The following is a 15,681-nucleotide window of genomic DNA, read 5'->3' on the forward strand; positions in this document are numbered from 1 at the left end:
GTTTCACGGATTTTTCGCACCAATCTTCGCACGACGACGAACATCTCTTTGGGAATCAGCGATTTTGTTTTCTTGTTCTTCCGCTGCGCATATGATATCGCCCCCAAAGATTTTCCCAACAGTGGTACCAAAGCCAGGTTGTTCATGCGATAGATTGGATATCCAATAAACCCCTGAATTATTGGATCCCATGGACGAGATCCAATTAGAGCCCATGAGATATTATTGGATAGAGATCCACTAATCTAAAAGGCTTGGGTTATTGGATGCAGATCCAATACCCACTAGGCGAGGATCCATTAGGGTTTGACAGGAGACCTCTATAAATAGGAGGGATTCAGAGCCTCATAGGCTAGAGCCTTTGCTTGCCTCTCATATTCTCCTTCCCCTCTTCACCTCAGAGCAGGGCTAGAGTTTTTGAGGAGCATCGTCGCAGCCCTACTGTGTGGATCACCACTAGAGAGGAGGACGCTTGACCTCCTTCACCCTCTCCTAAGGATCTGCAAGGAAACAGGGATATACGATCTCCCTAGGTAACACAATCTATTCTATACGTAGTTTTTTAGTTTCACGGATTTTGCGCACCAATCTTCGCACGACGACGAACATCTTTTTGGGAATCGAGGATTTTATTTTCTTGTTCTTCCGTTGCGCATATGATGTCGCCCCCAAAGATTTTCCCAACAGGTACCTACCTCAACACCTCTATGTTGTCTGAGTAATTCTTCTTGGTCAATGGAAAGATATATTACAACTTCCATGCATGACCACCACTATTATGTTGTTGGGCTCGGCTAATACTATTCTCCTTTATGTTATTAGTAGTAATGTTTGTTCACTCAGCCTTATCCTTTGACTTACCAAGATCTCTCAAGAAAATAATAGATTCTGGAGTAGTCCAACTCTTTAGTCACTCTGATTATATCTCTATATAATCAAGTCTCTCTCTCTCTCAGCATTTATAGATGCTGCATCTCTTTGCCTTTATAGAATCTTTAATCTTCTACTTCAGTTGCAATGTGTCTCTTAGTTCTCAGCTGCTCATTAGCACTATTGTTAAGCAGCCGAACTTTGATCCGCCGATACTGCTTCAACTTGTCAATTACTCTAATTTTGATATAGGGTCGATCGAGTTGTGCTGACTTTTATTGGTTTATACGGATCTCTCAGATGAAGGAAAATACATTCTTTGTTGTGCACTAGTCTCTCAAACATCTCGCATAGCTTGAACTGGGTGGATACCTATTAGAGCTTTAACGAGCATCACCTTGCAGATTTTGAAGTTTTTGATATCTTTCCTCCATAAAATTTGCTCATTGATTCCTCTTTTATTTAATTGTTGCTTAGTTTCACACCACTTTCATTTTCAATTGACATTCTATTGAAAAATGAAGTAGACAATCAACTCTCGGTGAAATCAATCACCATTAGTGAGGATTTGATAACTGTTAACTTCTACTAAGTTTCTTTGAAAAGTCTTTGAATATATGCAAAGCTTTTCTTTTAGATAAATAAGAGAACTTAGTATCCGGTTTCACCCATTTTCTTAAGAGTTGAGAGGACAAAAATTATTTGACTTTGCTTACTAGCTTTTGCGTACTTTTTCCTCACAATACTAAAGCAGCCGAGGTGTTTACACTCATTGCAATGAGTTAGCTACTGTAATTTATCTTCTCGTTGCCATCAAACTTTTGGAATGCAAGAAGTTTTGCCCCAAAAAGAGTAAAATTCTACTTTGACTTGGAGCAAGTCTCTGATAGTTTTGATTTCCTTAGTCTCTCCGTCAATCACTTCGTCGAGATAAGGTGCATATGTTTCGAAGCTCCCTTCGACTTTAACACCATATAAGATTAGTTCACTCCAATAGAATGGGGGACCTATGGAATGATATGAACTTGCTCTTGCTTCCGTAAGAGTTCAAGTCCTTGCCTATAAGGAAAGTTTGGTGCCTTTACTTTATGTTCAATCTTCTATGTCGACTCCCTTCATGTGAATTTGACATTTCACCAAGTTTCACCCAAGTTAGATTACAACTCTTTGCTAATATAGCCCTCATTGCACCCTTTAAAGCCTAGCAATATGCTAAATTTATTACACACTTCAACCTCCTATGAATATATCGGTTCTATCCAAAGAGAAAGTTTCTATGCTCCATATCGTCGAGTTTCGATTACCTTAGGATGGCCATAGACAATCCGTCATCTGTATACAAGCCCTTGCATGAATAATAAATTCTTCAAGTTAGCAATTCCTCTCATCTCTTTAAGCTTTACACAACTATTTTAGTTGTTGAGCAACTCATCCCTCCTTACATAGTCTTATTATTTACCAAGTGTCTTGTTTGCTTTGAGCACCATCAAGTTTAATTACCAACGTCGAGCTATAGCTCAAACTTAGTCATTTCAACTTTGTGCGCTACACATTCTTCCTAGCTCATTTGTTGTTACGGTGCCCCTCGTGTGAAATGTTGTTCATTCCTCTGAATGTCAATCTTGAATGCTCGCTCCTTTGAGCGACCCCTTTCTCTACGTCCCTACGCTTGTTTCTCTTAATCGGTCATGCGTGTTGGTTGTCCTCAATACATCTCTGTTAAGTTTTCCACATTTGCATGTCAAGTGTTTCTAAGTGTGATTGTCCCACTTTGATATCAATTGTCATGAACTTAACTGGTTTTGCCAAAGTCATGTGAAACCCTTGCATGTTAGTTTGCAAAGGGTCAATCTCCCCGAAACCTTTTATAGTCACTTAAGGACCTACAAAGAGAATATGGGTTAGAGGAAGTATTTAACTTGGTATTCCACATGTAGACATTTTGATAAATACTTGATAGATAATACAAATTATAAATATAGACATATAAACTTAAAACGATTATGCAAAAAAGGGTTCAAGGTGATCCGCTATGGTCAAAAGCCCCTACAAGTGCCCACTTAGACATTGCTATGAAATAAAATAGTAAATCATTTTTAGACATCCGGGTAGGTTCTGGATGTGGATGTGCTAACTGACACCCCACGTGACTATGTGGAAGTTTTCTATTGAAACATATGAACATATATAAATATTATATTGAATACCATTAGTATAGATTTATGTGACTATGTGGAAGTTTTCTACTGAAACATATGGACATATATAAATATTATATTGAATACCATTAGTATAGATTCTAACGGTGTAGGAAGAATAGAAGGTGAAAAAAAAATGCAGAAGAATGCATTTAGAACTTGCAACTCGTCAGGAACTCTAAAAGGAACGGTTCGATCACTTTTAATCAAAACCAGAATGGTTCAGTCCTAAAAGCAGAAAAAAAACAAACCTCGCAATGAAGAAACACCCATTCCGGTGAAGAAAGGGAGAAGGAAGAAGGAAGAGCAGAAGGAGAACCAAAAATGTTATTTAGTAGTGCAGAGCCGAAGAATGCATGACATTTATAGCTATACAGACTCGAGATATGAAGCCATTCAGACAACAACATAGATATCTATCTCACAAAAAATATCCATCTCATTTAAAAAGGGGGAGACAAAGCTATACAGACTCGAGATATGAAGCCACCTCTTCAAACTGATAGGTGGCTTTTTCAAAACACCGCACTGCCGAAAATGAAATAAAACAAATTCCAGAGACGGCACAAATAAGAGCAAATATATTGACACCAATTGTATCGATTACACTGGTATGACATCAACATCTGATGTGTCCTCACATCTTAATATAATTCCATCGAGGCTCGCTGGAATTACGCACTTCGCCCACTGGCACCCTGTGGAGAAGGGCTCAGGAGGAGGGACTATCATCAGAACGTTGTCATTCTTTCGGACAACTCCCATTACACTTACAGTGCTGCCCTCTTTGACATAACTGCATGGATACAATAATCAAATTGTTAAAAGATGTACGGTGTGGGAAAATATATTATGACATCTTTTTCTCTCGTCAGATTGCCTATGGTAGGCTAAAAACAAGGTTTTATGCATAGGGATCCTGATGAGAAGCCAGTAACCAACAAAGACAATCCTAGCTCTTTATTCCTACTACTGGAAACACATACAAGGAACCAAAATGATAACTGTTTGATGAAATACTAACAATTGAAGTTTCAGATTACCCTTCTTTCAGGCGCATCACACGGTCATCACTAGAAAGGTTCCTCTCCTGCAACCACCTGAGAAATTCAGGAGACGAATCCTTGTTGTTTGGGTTCATGTCAATGACGACAGACTCATCAACATACGGAGCCACCCTAGAACCATAGCCTGCTTTGACCAGAGCTCTTAAACCAGATTGGAAATCAGATATATAAAAGTCAACCACATGCCTCTGCCAAAGTTTCACATAAGATGACTCACAGATCAGATAAAATTATGAAGCTGGAGCAAATTGTTGCTTAATCTAAAAATTTCCAAATTATGGGGCATAAATTCTACAGGTTCCTTTATTTCAGATGTAGTTTCTCTTATAAATTCAATTATTCAACAAAGCGGCATACCTCCTTTGATCTTAGTCCCCAAGTAAAACGCCGATGCTGGGAATTGGCAGTCTTTGAGTTCCAGCCCCTGTATTCATAGAGGCCAGTAGATGTGTACACACATCTAGGAACCATATGGTATGATGACTGAAGGGGAAAATTTCCACATGTAACAACCTGCAAGAAGCTTTTGTTAAATATATCATGTTGCACATATTTTTATAAGCATTAGGGGAGAAACAAAGAGAGTAAACAAGTCCTGGGAAATATATCAAGCTGGAGCAAACATGATAGTTTGAGCTTAAAAAAGGCTTATGCATCAACATTTCTCCACATGATAAGCCATCAACAAAAGAATCCACACATGCTGGGATCGTTCGTAAGAACACTGCTCACAAACAACTAAAAGCAATTGATACTTCTTTTTTATATGCAAACCTAAATAAGAAAGTCAAATATCGAATACTAACTTTCATGATTCCAAACAAACTTGTTTAAAAAAGCATTCTTCGAGTTGCATACCCCAGAGACCTTGACATACTGCCCATCTTTTGCAGTTCTCAAATCCACATCAGGATATCTAGCAATGAATCCTACGATTGCCCTTCTTCCAAAACAAGTATTCCAAAAGGAAAGCATGACAACTCCTCCAAAAATAATTACAACAACCATAAGAAGAATGACATTGTGAACAGCACCAAGAATGAAGCCACCTGCAATAAAACCCATCACAAATAACAAAACCACGGACCAAATGATGGGTTTAGGCAAGCTTCCCTTGAACAAATAATCATCTTCCTGAGTGAGATTAGTGACAGCTTGGTTCTGAATGACAGATGCACTATGTGACTTCACTGATTTAGTGGATTCCAGAGAACCTGATAATTTCCGGGGGACACCGGATGAATTAAGTGGCCCAGAAGAAATCGGGCCAGAAGTGATGAGACCTGTAGTGGGCAGCACCGGTGGAAGAGGGCCAGAATTTTGGCGTCCCACTTGGGTAACACCTCCAGATTGAGGCCCAGATGCCTTTTTAACTGAATCCCCGTGTTTAAGTGGCCCAGAACTGGATTTCTGTCTACCAGAACCACCAGTGACTAGCAAAGAACCAGAACTCGGAGCTGCATAAGAAGAAGAACCGGAATAGTTAGGCTGACCAGAGGCATTAGGCATGATAGGCCCTGAGTGGGTAGCAGCAGCCCCCAATGATCGATTTCTTGAAGGGGGATTAGTAAGTGGCCCAGATTTTCTGGATTTCTCTACATGAAGATCAAACATCTTCCCAAGTTCTCCAGATTTTTTAATATCTCCTCCTGTATATGGCATGGCTGTAGAGAAAATTGTTGGAGGTTTCTCCTTGTGTTGTTCAGGTCGACCTGAAACATAGAGGCCATTGCTGAGCTGGTGCGATGGGAATCTGGAACCCATCAGGCTTCAAATGGCTCTTTGGAGTGCAGACGGCGGATATTTATTGTAGCCCACAGGAATCAGCACTGCAATATAAGATTTTGGTCATGATGAGGCTAAAGTTGCAAGTAGCACAAATCCACAGGAAAAGCACTCTGTTAGAGCACCGAAAACCAATGTCGGGTATCAAGAATGTATATCTAGGCACAATTTCTTCATCCATTGCCTAGTAAAAAAATTGTACAGAAGAAAAAAGGATCAAGATATCTAAATAAACTAATCAAGATCTCCAATAATGACCAGTATCAATGTAAAAAATGTTCATACTAATTATGGCAATGATAGCAGAAGGTTGCAAATTTTTGAAAAAAACATTGTTAACCTATAACGACATTTGGAGAATGTCTTACACATTTAGTCGCTAGAATATTGGCTCTTGTCCTTTTCTTCCTATACTTTATAATAATAATTTCAACCAATTACTTTTACTAAGGATCAATCATTAGAACCTGAAGTCTGCTCTAATTTTGGTGCCAGAAAAATCATAGGAGTCCACTGATGACTGGATGAAAAGAGCATCAAGTAGCTCATTACGAAACAGACAAATTTACTGTTTTTAAATTATCTTTTACTGCAAACTCAACAAAACAGAAACAGTGCAGTAATCATGTCAACATTGAAAGCCAAGCTTTTCAAAGATTCTAATTTCTGTTTCACTGAAACACATCAGAAAGAGGACTACTAATCAAGATATGTAGCAATGACAGAGTAAACAAAGCCAGGGTCATGATCAAACTTAATCGATCAATATGTGAGAGAAGAAACAAAGGATTACAGAAAGAGAAATTTAACTAGAGAAGAGATGGTTGAAAAAACCTACGATCTTCATTATAAAAAGTTAAAAACAACAAACTAACGAACAAAACTCTGGACCCATGGAAGTGGAATTGATTAATATGGAAATTATTTTGTGACTAGAACTTGAAAAGAAGATCCAAATTTTGTAAATTATACAGGGTGCCTTTGACTAGGAAGCATGATTTGCCATGAAATACGAATTAGGAAACTGATAGCTGAGGATGATTAAGTGATACCTACTTAAGCAATGAAATCAAATTCTTTCCAAAAGATCAACATATATTCCAATTTTAGGATGTGGTCTAAAATCAAATTAACGCATGTCAATTATGACATGTGTAGTGTATTTTTCATAAAGGAGAACAATTGAAAGGTGCATGAGATAGAGATACTCCCCAAAAGAATCTATGGCCCAACAACCACATTTTGAGTTGATTCCCTATGTGATTCTTGTCACATTACATGAAATGATTACTAGTATCATTTGATACCTTGCTCGACCAACTGATTATTAATTATTAGGAGCAGTTTCAGACAGAATATGGGATTGAAGTACATAGTTCCGGCAGCTTGGCCAGAAGCTCGACAAGCATTATGCGCCTATGTTGAAGTGGGACTGTGGCGGCCAGTCATGAGAACATTGAGAAAATATAAGCTCGGTGTCCACTAACATTTGGACCAGAGTGAAGATGAATGGGTGCTAAAAGAAGTGCAAAGAGTAACATTTGAAATTTGACTCCACCTTTTAGGTCTTGAACAGTTTCAGATTCTTGCTCCATCCATATCTCCATTTCATTCCATTAGAACCCATAACCCGTATAGAATACATCATACAGTCCCAATAAGAGTTAAAAGATGTACGAAAAACTAGCATCTACGTTGTCCAAGTCTCCAAAATCAAAAGCAGATCTCCGATCAACAGATCAACCACTATAAATTATATTAATGTCAGCCATAATACAAATAAGATCCGACCTTTTCACCATTTCCAGAAACTATGTACATCGACCTTTTTCATAAGAATTTCGCCCTACAACGTAATGCAGATCCCACAACAACACGTGACGAATCAAAACAACCAGTTCGATTCCTGGATCTCCACCTCCGATGGAACCAAACTCGGATTTACCCACCAAAATAAGATCAAAAGTCTCCATTCACTTAGATCCAAACAAGAGGGAGGAATCAGAACCCGCACTCCCCCTTCCGATCACAACTTTACGAGTAACGAACCCCGACCCGAGATGCCAATGCCTTGATATTCGATTCAAGGGAGACCAAACAAAGGAGAGAGAGAGCGAGAGTGTGTGTGTCTGAGAGAGAGAGAGAGAGAGAGTTGTCCCCGTACCTCCACAAAGCGAGCGTCCGAGAGTTCGATGGACGAGTCCGCGGGCGGATCAAAAGCACGCGAGATGTGGAGTTGAAATGCCACAATTGCCGAAGAGTGAGCGAAGGGAGGAGGGAGAGAAGCGTACTGACTCCAAAATCTCAAGACAGAGAAAGGGAGCGATTGAGAGACAAAGAGAGAGAGAGAGAGGAAAAAGAAAGAAATAATAGGAGAGAGAGAGAGAAAGGTGGGAGGCCGGATCTCTTTCCTGAAATTACGACAATACCCTTAGGGTTCACATTCGTCCTATTCTTCGTACGAACAAAGTTTATGGCAGGTAAGATTTTAGTCAACTGGTTAACAAAATCGCTGCCACGGGAGTGACGTAAACCACAACTTACCGCACGAGTCGAGCCGCGAACTTGTTTTGATCTTGTTACGATAATACCCTTACCCTCTAAGTCGGGCTATTTTTTTCTCAATTAGGAAACTTGTTTGTAAATTATATGTGATAGGATAAATTTTCTCAATTCCACTCGATCTTTAAGTTCAAAAAAACTATAAGAATTGATTCATAAGAAGATCGAGATCAAATGGGATGCTTAGTTCCTATGATATTCAAGTTAGTACAAAGAAATAAAATATGAGGATCACAAATAAATAATAATTAATCTAGATAATAATAAATTAATAGACTTCAGATTAATAGACTTCAGATTGAGTTAAAGGAAATATTTCTGGAATATTTTCTTTTGGGTTCATTATTGTTGTTGAGTTTGGATGACTATCATATCATTTGGGTGTCACCCACTATGTTATGTTGGTAGGCTATCGATGGTGAATTCTCCCCCTATAATTTCTCTCCCCTCCCCCTTACTATTAGTATACATTGGAGTCTTCATTTAGGCATCGAGGTGTGTCCAATATTTGTTCGATGTGTGATGAATAAGATTCCAAATGTTTAGTAGTTTTGGCATGTCGAGTTTCAGATTCTCCACCTTTAAAGGGTGCCTCAAGTGTAGCATCCCAACTAACCCGAGATGGGTGTTTTAGGTGCATTGTTTTGCTTAGCTCGAGAAATGAGTCTTGAGCATATTTTTCATATTTGACTCGAGAGAGGCCTTTGAGTGCATTTTCTATTTTCCCCCAAAAGGTGTGCCTTTGGATCTTCTTTCAAGCGTCAAGATGTGCCTAATAAATAGCAAACATGATTTTGAGTATTTGATAGTTTCAATGTGTTGAGCTTCAAGTTCACCACCTTTAAAGGGTGCCTCGGGTATAGCATACCATTTAACTCGAGATTGGTGTTTCAGGTGTGTTTCTTTACTTAGCCTGAAAAAAACGACTTAGGTATATTTTCCATGCTTAACTTGAGGAAGATGTCTCAAGTGCATTTTTCATTCTTAGTCTGAGAGATACGTCTTGGGTGCACTTTCAAAGGGAGGTCACCCTTTCATCTAGTCATACCTTCGTTGACGAGAAAGACCACTAAGTATTGCACTAAGTGGGGACCTCGTGAGTTAAACTAACACCTTAGAAAGTGAAGTGGCACCTCGAGGGTATAAGATGCACCCCCTCAGGGCTCACTTTGCATCCTTAGCTCCACCTTCATTGATTCTTTTCTCTTTCAGCCTTTCATTTTTCTTTTTGGACCTCCAAAGCACCTGTCAGCTCTCCCTAACTAGGTCTAGAAGATATCGGTTCATCTATGGTCCTAATTGATCTCAAGGTCATTATAAACCTTCAAATTATAAAGGGTTTCTATGACCAAGATTTGGTTGTAAACCTAAGTTCCTAGAGTACTTATGCCTCTGGTTCTCAATCTCATCTGAGGATCAAGTGAAGGTACCTCGGGTCGAGTAGTATTCGTTTGACTTGATGTGCAAGTACATATGCTTAAGTTCTCCCTTCATCCATTCATCTTGGAGTGCCTTTATTGGTGGATGATCTTTCTTTCTCAGATGGTGCTTAACTCATGATGTTATCTAGTCACTTTCCTCGAGAAATGCTACTATACCAACATAGACTCAACCTTAATCTATTTCATTATTGCTTCTAGGCTTGCAAGAGGGCCAACAACTACTATCTTGTGACTCGAGAAGAATTCACAATGAGGGTGGCCCCAACTTCCAATAAGGGTTAGAAGGGATGATACTTCTTTATCGACATCAGTCTATACTTATCTACACACTTTCATTAACACAACTCGAATTTTAACTAACGAAAAGAGAAGTTAGTGTTCCGACTAGGAAAGATCATTTCCTCTTTGGCCATTAAGTCCATGAATGAAGATTGGCTAATCGACATTAATATGAGTCTAGCTCCTCAAGGTATGCATCATCTCCCAAGGTATCTTTTCATGGCTTATTAGATGTGCTTCTAACTAAGTTGTCTCTTTATAGGAATGAATCTTAGGGATCTAAATAAAAGATTGGGTTGACCTTCTCATCTAAGGACTAGCCTCTTAAGGCGGTTGAGCTGAAGTCGTAGCCTTAGCTAGAGGTTGAGACACCACCCCACAACCTCGATCACTCGAAAGTGAGGGGTCATCCAAAATAGAAGGTTTTATGAGGCTTCAGGGAACCTACCTCTGAGTCCGAAGGAGCCAACCCCGAAGATGTCTCAAAAGAACTAGCTCTAAGACCTCTATCGACACTGACTAGTGTCATTCACGGCACTGAAGATGACAGACATCTTGACCTAGTAGAGTGGGCCCCACTAGAGCCACACTACGAGGGATTAAAGGCCTCCCATGTCATTTGGAAGGATCAGTCTATGACCACTAAGTACCTCTGAGAGTCTCTAGTTGCCTCTCAGGTAAAGGTGTATAAGTTATCATCAAAGACACTTATCGAGGTGGTCGTGAAGTGGAAGGTCCTCGTAAGTACCTCCTAAGTTGGGGCTCTTGTGTGTGTGTGTGTGTGTGTGTGTGTGTGTGTGTGTGTGTGTGTGTGTGTGTGTGTGTGTGTGTGTGTGTGTGTGTGTGTGTGTGTTTGTCATAACTCTAGAGTCATTATCTCTAATCAAGTAAAGGAGATTAGATTACTTGACTCTAAAGTGAGAACGTCAAACAGAACGAAACGACTACCCCACATGTAGTCTCTCGATTGGAGGAGCATGTGGTCAAACTAGAATGCCACATCACCGAGGAGAAGGATAAAGTCAAGCAGCTTTGTCAAATTGATGCCACTCGAGTGGCTGACCTGAAGGCACTGTAGAGATAATACCATGCCTTGAATACAACACTAAGTGATAATCAAGGTGTTGAAGTGATAAATTCCAAAGCACGAACTCTGGGTCATCGAGCTAGCCAAATAGTCAATGGCTGAGGCCATACTATCGAAGAGGGATGCTAAGATGATTAAAAGGTCAAGTCCTTAGTCAACTTCAAAAAAGGGCTATTATGTTCAAAGAAATTATCTTTCAAATACGAGTATCTTCTTTGATGATAGCTTAGAGTCCCCTCTCGACATCGACTCCTTGAAATGCTTGCCCATGAATCCTCCTCGATCAGTACGAGCCCCTCAATCGATATTCCTCCCTTAGAGAATGCTTAGCTCCCAATGAAATAGTGTATTTGTTTCTTTTTCTCCTTTTTCTTTTGATTGGGTAGAGATATAATACCCGACCCATACAATGTGGCACATTCCAAGAATAGAATTTTATTTGGTAAATCTATTAATTTGTAGAATTATAAGATGTTTTTTGATATAACTCTTCGATTATGACTCCTCAATTGGTCTACCCATATCGATGTCCCTCAAGCTAAGGATAAAACTTTATAAGATTGGATATATGTCACGTCTATAGTAGTAGTGACCCCTCCATCGTTTTAAGGTGGTAGGTCTCATCTTAGACCATTTCAGTGACCTGATATGATCCTTCCCAATTGGGAGCTAAATTTCCTCATAGCGCATTAGGTCACTTATCTCAGCCTTCTAGAGGATCAAGTTACCAAGGTCAATTCCTTGGGGCTAGAAATCCTTGTTATAGAGTTAGAAGATAGTTTTTTTTTTTTTATTGAGCATCTTCAAGTGTGTCTTGGTTTGAACTTCATCAATAAGATCCAACCTTAAGCAAAGTCTCTCCTCTGAAGTGGTTTCATTAGAGCTTTCAACACAAAGGGTTGGGAATACTATCTCGAGGATAATGATGGATTTCGTGTCAAATGCTAGGCTCAATGGTGATTCATTCTACTTAATCTTTGATGTTGTCCATAAGACTCATATGATGCTAGACAAATTATTATCTCGAGTGCTTTTTGCGTCCACCACTTGTTTCTTGATACCCTCCAATATGGTTTGGTTTTTATCACATTAACCAAGTCATTGGTTTGCGAGTGGGCCACTGAGGTAAGTCTAAATTGAATACCGAAGGATTGACATAATTCTTTGAAATTATGATTATTAAATTGAGTTCTATTGTCGATGATGATGGCTCTCAAGGTCCCAAACCGAGTAATAATTTTCCTTTACATGAACCCTACTTGTTTCTTGATAGTGGATATGAGTGGTTTGGCCTTGACCTACTTTGTGAAGTAGCCTATCCTAACTATTATGAATCAACACTCTCTTGAGACCAATGGAAAGAGCTCGAGAAGGTCAATTCCCTATTAAACGAAAGGTCATTTGTAGTCGATTGAGTTGAGGCATACTTATTGATGCCTAACTTGCCTCATTGAAGCTTGGTTAGTAAGGTGTGTGTCGTCCCTTTTATATTGCAGATGTTGTCTATCCGGTAAGGTTTGTCTTCTGCTTGGGAGACATGCAAGGTGTCAATGCTCCTCATCAGTAGCATCTCGACCTACATGCATCTGTCTTTCACCATTTGGGTCGAAGCTAGCTCATTGGCCTAAGTATTCTCCTCTTGAGGTATATTTAAGATCTCGAATTTAGAAAAGTGGGGGTAAGTTTTCATACCTCGATAAGGTATTTCACCATCATTGCGTCCAAGGCATTAAAGTCTCTTTTAACTTAGTTTCGCACTAATTGGGAGTCATTGTATGCTGCGAACTCCCTAACACCAAGCTCTCTTATCAGCTTGAGATTGGACAAGAGGGCCTTATACTCTATCTCGTGATTGGATATCTTAAACCCAAAGCATAGAGCTTGCTCATATGCCTACGCATCGAGGCTTTTGAGAATAAATTTGGCTCTTCCTCCTTTGGTGGTGGTCGATCCGTCGACAAAGAGGGTTCAGGTAGATAGGACAGGTTCATAGGTTAGGTATGGTAGAATAACCTTTAAGATGAAGTATGCTAGAACCAACCTTTATCGTCACCCTTAGAGCACAGAGGACATCAAATTTGTCAAACTCTAATGATTATCTCAATAGAGGACATCAAAGCGACTGATCGATAATCACCTACGTAACATGAGCTTAAAAATATTAACATAGCTTCCTTATTGCTGGCTCTATAATGAATGCAAACTCAATTTAGATCATGTACAAAAGATTTCATATTTAAATTTATGTTAACTCAAGAGTAATTCTTTATAATTTTTTATTTTCATATAGTGATTTTTTTTTCTCCATTGATATAATTAAGGAGAATTGCACTATGTAAATTTTGCATCAACTTTTTTAAATTTATACTTAATTATTAATTTATAGATTTATTCTTGTGATTCAACTCTTGTTACTTCAATAGATTTATACAATACTTATCATAGAGAAGTTTGATTAGAAAATAATTTTATCTTTTGACCGAAAAAAAAAAGATGAATGATCTTGTAAATTAAAAAAATAAACAAAGAACTAAAAAGAATAAAGCATGCAAATCTTTTTTTCCTAACTAATAATTTATTGTTAATAGTTATATTGCAGTTTCAATGATAACTTAAAATAGTTTTATCTAACTAACAGTTTAACAAGTTATATCCCAAATATAAGGTATATAAAAGTGATAATAAAAAGAAAGAGACGTGATAGAACATCTAAAGATATCTAAAGAAATATTTTTATTTAAATGTATTCAAAAAATATTATTTGCACTAAAGAAAATTAATGTAAGGATTGATAAGGAATATAAGATATAGTTATGAAGCTTACTACTCACATCCATTTTCTAATATTAATAGCCTCCTTGCTATTTGATAATCCCTTAAAAATAATAAAATATTATTTTAGGATATTACTATTAGTAATCTCTTTTTACTTTTTTAATCCCATATTAAGAATTTTAAATTTTCTTAAGTTATCCCTTTATAAATAGACATATATATATATCCTTAATTTATAACTTAATTCTAATAAGAACTTTTCACTCCTTATATATAATCTTTTTTCTTCTATTTTTTTCATTCTTCTCTTTTTCTTCTTCTTAATCACAATGATGTAAAATGATAAAAAAAAAGATAGATAATAAAATGAGACGAACCAAAGATCAAAGTTGAGAATGTAAGAAATATTTTTTTATATTTATTCTAATGATTTAATATTTTTTTCATACATTTTGTAATAACCCAAAAGATATCATCTTTTATGTCAATTATATTAACCTATAAGATGTCATGTTTCGAGCTTTTACAAATTGTCCGATAAAGTGCATGAGTGGTAGGGAAAGCTGACGACAGTAGGGTGTAAACGCAAAGACTTTGAGGAAGGAAAAAAATAAAAAAGGGATAATAATAGAATTAGATAGGACTGTAAATAATAAAGTATTATTTTATTAAACTTTAAAGGGGTTATGAATATTATGAAGGTGCTCTAAATAATAAGGTCCTTATTTTACTATATATATATATAAGAGAGAGCTGAGCCTGCACAAGACTTGAGTTGGGCTGGGCTGAACGGCTCGTGGGCCAGGCTACGTGTACGGGCTCACATCGCGAAGCAACATATGGGAGATACTTGAGAGCGCGCATGACTCCATCCTCACGCAACACAAGCGCATGAGTCCATCAAAGTGGAGGAATCTCGTGACATGTGTCACGAGCAGTGCATGACAACAATACCAATACAACTTGGTTGGGAAGTGACACAATAAAATTATTAGGACCACGATAAAATTTGATACAACATAATAAAGAGCGGCACTGTTCACGATAAAAGGACGCGGGTGGGCGACGGAGTCCAAAGTACACACCGTGCACAGATTCCCACCCAATCCCACCGTCTAATCATAATAAATATGATTGAATCCATGGATGAACTTCTATAAGTAAGTCTAATCATAATAAATATAATTTAATTTGAGCATCAAAATATTTTTTTTAATTAAATTTATTTTATTATATCAAATAATAATATATGACTGAATTTGAGCATAAAATCTATCACTCATATAATAAATAATACATTATACCAATCAGACAGAGATAGTTGATCCGTATAATAAGTACGTTTGATTCCCTCCGTCCCACGCTGTTCGTGAGTCGCTTGCTTCACATGGTACGGTTGAGTGCAGCGCAGGAGATTCCTTCGGAAAGCGGGAGGATCGCCACAGATAACTCGATCGGATCACATTCCACTTTGGAGATATTTCCCCTTCTTTTCATGAAAGAATTAATGCGATGGAACTGTAAGATGCTAACATTAGGCGACCAAGGCTTCCCGATGTGGCGTACCGAAGCAGGGGGCCGTGAAGAAGAAGCAACTCCCACCTGCTGCCGCTTTA

General features: G+C 38.1%; 1 protein-coding gene across 4 annotated transcripts; it reads right to left on the reverse strand.

Annotated features, from left to right (window-relative positions):
• Positions 1-3,467: 3,467 nt before the first annotated feature.
• LOC135598948 (uncharacterized membrane protein At1g16860-like) lies at positions 3,468-8,263 on the reverse strand. 4 transcript variants are annotated; one of them, XM_065093476.1, is made up of 5 exons: positions 8,085-8,263; positions 5,003-5,964; positions 4,493-4,648; positions 4,112-4,323; positions 3,468-3,864 (listed from the first exon to the last, which is right to left on the reverse strand). In XM_065093476.1, the coding sequence occupies exons 2-5, from the start codon at positions 5,897-5,899 to the stop codon at positions 3,672-3,674; spliced, it is 1,458 nt and encodes a 485-aa protein (XP_064949548.1). In that variant the 5' UTR covers positions 5,900-5,964; positions 8,085-8,263; the 3' UTR covers positions 3,468-3,671. The 4 variants fall into 4 exon arrangements, with proteins under 4 accessions (XP_064949548.1, XP_064949546.1, XP_064949547.1 ...); XM_065093474.1 differs by having other exon boundaries at positions 4,994-5,964; positions 8,085-8,262; XM_065093475.1 differs by having other exon boundaries at positions 4,994-6,033; positions 8,085-8,262.
• Between the last annotated feature and the right edge of the window lie 7,418 nt (positions 8,264-15,681).

Source organism: Musa acuminata, chromosome BXJ2-1 (genome assembly GCF_036884655.1).
Source record: "Musa acuminata AAA Group cultivar baxijiao chromosome BXJ2-1, Cavendish_Baxijiao_AAA, whole genome shotgun sequence".
NCBI lineage: Eukaryota > Viridiplantae > Streptophyta > Magnoliopsida > Zingiberales > Musaceae > Musa > Musa acuminata.

Bases quoted from the DNA above. Each gene is read 5' to 3' on its own strand.
- LOC135598948 (XM_065093474.1), bottom strand. From the start codon at position 5,899: ATGGGTTCCAGATTCCCATCGCACCAGCTCAGCAATGGCCTCTATGTT. The intron at 4,649-4,993 runs GTATGCAACTCG...AGCTTCTTGCAG, and splicing joins AGTATGTCAAGGTCTCTGGG to GTTGTTACATGTGGAAATTT. The intron at 3,865-4,111 runs GTAATCTGAAAC...GTATCCATGCAG, and splicing joins GTGATGCGCCTGAAAGAAGG to TTATGTCAAAGAGGGCAGCA.